Below are 7,939 nucleotides of genomic sequence, written 5' to 3' on the forward strand. Positions count from 1 at the left end.
AGATGAGATTTTTGACATTGCTTGGAGTTTGAATTTAAAGATTTTAATCCATGGGCCGATGGCAGGGAGTGCAGGCTCAGATCCAAAAAGCCCCAATAAAATAAAACCCTTCATCTGGATCAGGCTCAAGTTCCCTCTTTCCCTCCACAAATTTTCAGGACAATTACCTAAACACCCCGAGGTTTTTATCTTCTAAACCCCTGGGGTATCAAGAATGACCCCTAAACCCCCTGCCGTCATACAAACATTATCGACGTTGTAATCTGGAATGGCAAAGGATTGAATACCTATATTACCCTCCTCCATGAAGATAATTACACTTAAAATAAAAAGTACTAATTTTTTTTAACTTAAATGTCTCCACCTCATATCTCAAATCTTCTCCAACTCAAAAATAAAAATATAAAACTAAAAAAGGGAAGAACAAAAAATCCTTAAAATGTTACAGGTCTAACTACGGTTGCGTTACTGTGCTAGGTAATAGGGATGGCAACCACAAAGCACCAACCCACCTCCACCAAAACAAACCATTCACCCCACAAAACCTGGCAACAGCCTCCAAACACCAACCCACCACCAAAACAAACCATCCACTTAAATCAATGAAAAAAAATAAAGATCAACAAACCTAGCATGTAAAACACAAATCTCAGTAGACATCAACTCATCGCCACTAAACTTCAATGCAAATCAATGTGTAAAAACTCAACAACTTATTAACCCAAATCAACCCATCCAATTGTTACTCAAGTCAACAATAAACCGTAATATTCAAATCCCAAAATTGAACAAATGATGAAGAAAATTCGTAAGCTGAGGAGGTGAGAAGATTGAATAAGGTTGGTGGGAAATTAAAACGGCAACCTTGCGTGGCCACCGTTGAGACCTCATACAACGGCACTCTCACGGCCGGGACTTATAGCGGTTGATCAAGGCTGCAACCAGCTATGGATTGAGGTGGTGGTGGCGATAGATTGGGCCCTGGCTTGATGCCATGGGGTTCTATATTTGATTTTTTATTTCATATCCTAGTATGGTAGTGAGAAGTCTTTGCCGATGATGAGAGTTTTTCCTGGTGGTGATGTTTGGAGAGGGAGGGGTGGGGCGCCAATTGATGGGTTGTTTTTTTTTTTTTGTTTGTTTGTTGGTTTTATATATATATTATTTTATTATAAGTATTATTATTATTATAAAAATAAGAATGTATTTATTCTTTTACCCTCATTAAGTTTAAACCCAAATATTTTACTTATTTAGAGATATTTGATATGCATTTACCCTTTTACCCTTCATTTTTCTTATTTAACCCGGGCTTTGTAACGTTTGCACATCGGTGAGGGGTTTAGAGTCATTCCTGATACCCCATGGGGTTTAAAAATCTAGGAGAAACCTTGGGGAGTTTACTGTTATTATCCCATAAATCAACTATTACAAGCCCTACCTCAATTTTTTTTCCCGCCATTTCAAAGTTTCCCTCGCGGTGTCGGCAACAGATTTTTTGTTCTCTCGACGATTTGGTTGACTTGCCCGCAATTGTAATTTTTTCAGCGGTTCGAAAGTTGATAATTTGATTATCTTATCTGAAGCAGTGAGTAACTTTGTTGTTTGATTATTAGGTTTAGTAATTAAACATGACAAAAGAGCAAATCGAGAATGGGGGAGAAGAAATGTTGATCGACGTTCATGATCAAGAAGCTTTTATTCCTGACGGCTTCAATGCTAATTACCTCAAAGTTTATTACGGTAATTTTTATGTAATTCGGTCGTATTAGCTGCGTTTTGATATATTTATTTTTTATTCATTATTCTGTTAATAGTCCTCATGTATTTCGAGTTATTTTGAAATTTCATGATGGCTATTTATTTCAATTTACTGAGTTTTTGTTGATTTATTTAAAAGAGAGAGAGAGAGAAGGGAACTCGATTTTTGTTTTGACGTGAAATGACATTTACATGGTGGCAGGAAGGCTTTTTCCTCATGCTGATATCTTCAAGTGGATGTCCTATGGAAACGGTAGGTCGAATCTCCTATTAAATCTGATTTTCTCTTTCTCTTGCATCCTTATGCACTCACTGGCACGTACAAACTGCAAACTAGTAGTTATTTCATATGTGATTTTTCCACTTAATTGCTAGATGGGAAGCATCCTGGCTGTGACAACTCCTACTTCGGCCGAAGAGAATTTTCTTTCACTCTGGATAATGATATTTATCTGCGTTTCCAGTCTTTCAACAGTGCTTCTGAGCTGGAAAATGCCATTAAAGAAAAGTGTCCATTTAAAATAGATATTGGGCCTGTCTACAGTGTAGATGTAAGATCTTCTTGTTTATAATTACATTGGAATTATGGTGTTTCTTTAATTTGCTTTTGTTTTCATACTTACAATGTATCTGTCTTATGTAACTAAGTAATTCATATTACTTTTCTTGTTGATTCACTTGTTCTCCATGCTCAGACTGTAATTTTCAAATCTAACTGTAATTTTCAAGCTTGAAATACACAATTCCAATCTTCCCTTAATCCTGGAGTTGGTGTTCGTCCATGGTGTTATTCAGCGCACCAGAAAAAATGGATTAAATGCTGAAATTCCTCTATATCATTTCTCAAGTTTTAATTGTTACAAATATCAATCTCGGTTTAGCCTTTTGTCGTTGATATGAATTTCTCTGACCTCTATTTACTGCAGCCTGCTAAGAGGCATGCCTATGCACAAGGTGGTGATAATAATGTTTTTTCTCCTGTGGAGAGGGAACTTATTTTTGATATTGTAAGCTACTTGACTTATTGTTGGCAACTATCTCATTATTATACTGTAAATGCTTCACTAGTTGACATGTTTAACTTACATCTTCCTCCCAGGACATATCAGACTACGATGATGTTAGATATTGCTGCTCAGGTGCTGATGTATGCTTGCAGTGCTGGCCTCTAATGACTGCTGCTATTAAAGTGATTGATACTGCCCTCAGAGGTAAGAGTACCATCTATTGGTGCACAATGTTTTCTTCTGATAATCTGCTGTATGTTAGCTCATGCAGGCATCATGTAACTAAGTGAGCATAGATACATAAGCCCTATAATAGTTACTATCTATTGGTAAAACGTACAGGATTGCCATATTAAGAAGAAGCACAATGCCAGAAAGTTACTCCCGTTATCAACAAAATATCTACTATTTGAGCCCCTTTATCTTTTGTCATCCTCAGTAGTTGCTGCTGTGCTAACATTATTTTTTTAGGTGGAGTTTAATACATTATATGCATGTGATGTAAAATGCAGACTATACTATTGGAAAAAAAGTTATAAATTTTAGTTCAAAATTTACATATAATGGATGTCTTCTTGGTTCATGTATCATACAGTTCATATGCTCCATGTATTGCCACATTGTCTATTTTCTGGAGCTTCATAGCTATATTTAAATTACATATGCTGTGATATCAAATAACTAAAGCAGATTCAGTCTCTTTCTTTTGCATCTTTATGCTCTTTTATGGGCTAGGTTCACAATGATCATGTACATTAACATGTGTGTCATATATATGAGCATATACACTTGGTTGAGAATAATGTAACGTATTCCTGGTTTTGATACCTGTCCATTAAATTTTATGGTGCAGATGATTTTGGTTTTAGTCATATTCTTTGGGTGTACAGTGGGCGCCGTGGCGTTCATTGTTGGGTTTGTGATGGAAAAGCAAGAAGGTAATACCATAAAGAGTTGAGTTATGTTTTCTTTTACTCACATTTATGTGTCATGAGGCAAAAAAAATTCAATTGTACTGCCATCATTCTGTAGGTTGACAAATGAACAGAGGGGAGCTGTTGCTGACTATTTTCGTGTATACAAGGTGCCATATCCTGTTCTGAGATAAAATTGGAATTGTGGGAGACCTTTGTTAGCATTATGATTGATGTTGTTGATTCTACAATATGTTCAGGGCAATGAAAATAGTAATAAGAAGGTTTCTCTGCCGGGTCCTGTACTTCATCCTTTCCTAGCGTAAGTGTTGATACATTATATGTGTTTCTTATTTTGATCCATTGTTTAATCTACTAAGACACCCTAGCTCTGCAGGAGATCTTATACTGACATTCTTAGGGAATTCTTCAAGGAAAAACTGCTTTCAAGTCAACAAATATTTTCAACTGAGGAGAGATATGAGAAGATTCTAAGCATGATTCCTGATGAATGTATACTACAGATATTATATTCTTTTTGCCCCAACCTCCTTTTCTCTTACACGAAAAGGTCTGCCATTTCCTTTAATAACTGGTGCTTATAAACTTATGTTTGCAGCTGTTACCTCTGAGCTTCGAGGGAAGTGGCAGGAGAATAGGCGATCCTCCAATGACATCAATGTTTCTCGGTGGGAGCTGCTAAAGCATATGCTGCAATCAGGAAAAAATAAGGTTGAATTGCCACATGTGACACAAATGTTGATATTAAATATTTCTTTCTTCTGGTTTTTGGCACCTGCCTTCAGCATGCCTTCCATGAGTAATAGAAGAAAATTAACATGTACCTGGAGTGACCATAAGATCAAGATATGATAAATCAGAGTTGATCAAAGGAAATTTATGAACATAAATAAAAATCTCTTATAGTCTCACTTTCACATCTTGAAAATGATTAGTTCATGCATATCATCATACGGATGTCTGGGAAGTTCTTATATACTTTATATAAACAGTGTATCATTTTGCAAATTGTGCTTTTACTAACAGAATATGAAATTGTGTCAGGCACAAGGGCTGCGCAGATGTGTTGAAGAGATTGTGTTTGCCTTTACCTACCCTAGGCTTGATATGGAGGTTTGTTCATCACCTGTCCATTCTTTTCTTTTCTCTCCTGGCTTCAACACTTGCTGTCAGTTATACACTTTGCAAAAATATGTATGTGAATTCTTCAGGCTGGACTCATCTGTGTATATGTGTTAGGTATCAAAACACATGAACCATTTATTGAAAGCTCCATTTTGTGTACATCCAAAAACAGGTCAGTGCCCTAAAATGTTATAACAAATGTCGGCTATATGTATTTTGAAATTTTGACCAAAGTCAAGTCATATGCTGTGGCAAAAAATATGAAGAATTAAATTTTGTTTCTAACGCCAAAACTTTTCAAAGCTAATTGAAGTAGTGTTAGTTTACCAAAAATTAGTGTTCAATTATGTTTACATTATGAAATTTAGATATTAATCTTCATTGTATTGACTGTTGTAATTAATTTCTCCTTGTTCCAGGTCGTGTCTGTATTCCTATTGACCCACAAAATTGTGATGAATTTGATCCTACTACAGTACCAATGCTGTCTGAGGTAAGCATGTATATGGCTGATGATTTTTTATTAATCTGTGTGACTTCTTGCTCAGAGGAGGTTGTTCCTAGTTAAAAAAATTCCTCATATTTACAAAGACTAGATGTGCTAGAAAAATATGGGATGGTCAGAATCAGAAATATCTTGCTGCACCATGGATTATAGCATATTTGTATTGAAGGAATTTGCCCTTTTCATTCATTCTTTCTTATTTTTTAAATGATGAACTGTTATCTGCTTTTTTATGAATTGGCAGCTTTTACAAGAACTTAACACAGGATGTTTAAGAGCCGATGTTGGGAATGGTATGTTAATTTGAAAGTACAACATTGCAGTGCTTCTTATAACTGTCAACTTTTTGTCATTGTAGTTATGGAATAACCATTTTTTTTTTTTTTTTTTTTTTTNTTACTAACAGAATATGAAATTGTGTCAGGCACAAGGGCTGCGCAGATGTGTCGAAGAGATTGTGTTTGCCTTTACCTACCCTAGGCTTGATATGGAGGTTTGTTCATCACCTGTCCATTCTTTTCTTTTCTCTCCTGGCTTCAACACTTGCTGTCAGTTATACACTTTGCAAAAATATGTATGTGAATTCTTCAGGCTGGACTCATTTGTGTATATGTGTTAGGTATCAAAACACATGAACCATTTATTGAAAGCTCCATTTTGTGTACATCCAAAAACAGGTCAGTGCCCTAAAATGTTATAACAAATGTCGGCTATATGTATTTTGAAATTTTGACCAAAGTCAAGTCATATGCTGTGGCAAAAAATATGAAGAATTAAATTTTGTTTCTAACGCCAAAACTTTTCAAAGCTAATTGAAGTAGTGTTAGTTTACCAAAAATTAGTGTTCAATTATGTTTACATTATGAAATTTAGATATTAATCTTCATTGTATTGACTGTTGTAATTAATTTCTCCTTGTTCCAGGTCGTGTCTGTATTCCTATTGACCCACAAAATTGTGATGAATTTGATCCTACTACAGTACCAACGCTGTCTGAGGTAAGCATGTATATGACTGATGATTTTTTATTAATCTGTGTGACTTCTTGCTCAGGGGAGGTTGTTCCTAGTTAAAAAAATTCCTCATATTTACAAAGACTAGATGTGCTAGAAAATATGGGATGATCAGAATCAGAAATACCTTGCTGCACCATGGATTATAGCATATTTGTCTTGAAGGAATTTGCCCTTTTCATTCATTCTTTCTTATTTTTTAAATGATGAACTGTTATCTGCTTTTTTATGAATTGGCAGCTTTTACAAGAACTTAACACAGGATGTTTAAGAGCCGATGTTGAGAATGGTATGTTAATTTGAAAGTAGAACATTGCGGTGCTTCTTATAACTGTCAACTTTTTGTCATTGTAGTTATGGAATAACCATTTTTTTTTTTCGTCCAAGCAGTTTTTTTAGTGATTCATAGAGACAGTATAGTAAAAATAAGGCCATATTGTGATTCAGTTTGGGCAGTCAAATAATTTTAGGAGTGACAGATGTGATTTTGTTATCAGATCCATTCAACTTTTTTCAAGGAAAAGCTGCTGGACTATCATGTTTGCATGTATGCAAAATGGAGTTTGTTTTCCTTGTGGCATTAATTCTTAAATGTTTTACTTGGTGGCAGAATGGGAGAAAACCACACTTGGGAAATCAATCATGTATTTCAGATCATCATTCTTGCAGCCTCTGCTAAAATCTTGCAAGGTAAATTTTGTTTGAAGCCTGTTCCAAAAAAAATTCTGTAAATTTTCTGGTAATGATAAATGGGTAATTGATAAAACCAATCACTTTTTTGTTGAAAGAATGTATCCTTTGATCGAGTTAACCAATAAGCTAGCAACAATTCAAGAAAAATACAGAATTTAACTTGGCAATTCATGATTGTTGCAGGAGGAGATTGAAAGTTCCTATAATGCTAAACTTCAGCAAACTAAGAATTCTTTGAATTGGTAGTGCTTTCAACATTTCACCTTCATTTATACGTTCAATAGAGATCCTCTAGCATTACCTTTACCATTTCGTGCACTGTAAGTCAATATGGTCACAGTGGAGCTTAGCAACTATTTGTAAATTTCAGCTACATGTTTAATACTCAAATCTGGGTTTAGTGCTCATTTGACATCCTACTTAATGCTGCGAAGGGCAACGCTAACCTATGTAACATTATTCCTGTCATCAGTTGCGAGTGATCATATTGATGACTGAAAATTATGGCATTTTTTCATCAATGTTTATGGGCTTTGTATCAGTAGATAAACATTCTTTATTCCTCTTATTTTATAGGATGCTCAATGTATTTAATGTTTCTCCCCTAAGATAACTGATTGAAAATATTCCAAGGGTGTGTTTGGTTGGGGGTTATATGAGATTATTGAGATAATGTCGTCTTAGATTACTTGATTACCACGTTTGGTTGTCAATTAATATAAGATTCTGATAACTTCTAATGCCAATAGTAATTATTGTTGGTAATATAGGAGGTAATCTTATTATCTTTATTTTTTTAGGTATTTTAAGATTACTTAGTTATCTTATTTTTGTTATAATTTTATTCTTTATTAATAAAATTTTAGGACAATAATACCCTTGTTTTAAAAACAATTTACA

The 7,939-nt window shown here is 34.7% G+C and overlaps 1 protein-coding gene across 3 annotated transcripts; it reads left to right on the forward strand.

Moving 5' to 3' along the window:
• The first annotated feature begins 412 nt into the window (after positions 1-412).
• LOC116141696 (DNA primase small subunit) lies at positions 413-7,596 on the forward strand. Of its 3 annotated transcripts, none has more exons than XM_031427170.1 (17): positions 413-957; positions 1,617-1,743; positions 1,964-2,014; positions 2,137-2,312; positions 2,688-2,768; positions 2,861-2,972; positions 3,622-3,706; positions 3,801-3,852; positions 3,943-4,004; positions 4,080-4,195; positions 4,302-4,414; positions 5,758-5,826; positions 5,953-6,010; positions 6,258-6,331; positions 6,587-6,635; positions 6,957-7,036; positions 7,223-7,596. In XM_031427170.1, the coding sequence occupies exons 2-17, from the start codon at positions 1,632-1,634 to the stop codon at positions 7,283-7,285; spliced, it is 1,353 nt and encodes a 450-aa protein (XP_031283030.1). In that variant the 5' UTR covers positions 413-957; positions 1,617-1,631; the 3' UTR covers positions 7,286-7,596. The 3 variants fall into 3 exon arrangements, with proteins under 3 accessions (XP_031283030.1, XP_031283031.1, XP_031283029.1); XM_031427171.1 differs by lacking the exons at positions 413-957; positions 5,758-5,826; positions 5,953-6,010 and adding exons at positions 1,117-1,535; positions 4,748-4,816; positions 4,943-5,000; XM_031427169.1 differs by lacking the exon at positions 413-957 and adding an exon at positions 1,124-1,535.
• Positions 7,597-7,939: the final 343 nt, after the last annotated feature.

The sequence above is a fragment of the Pistacia vera genome, unplaced genomic scaffold (genome assembly GCF_008641045.1).
Source record: "Pistacia vera cultivar Batoury unplaced genomic scaffold, PisVer_v2 Contig40, whole genome shotgun sequence".
NCBI lineage: Eukaryota > Viridiplantae > Streptophyta > Magnoliopsida > Sapindales > Anacardiaceae > Pistacia > Pistacia vera.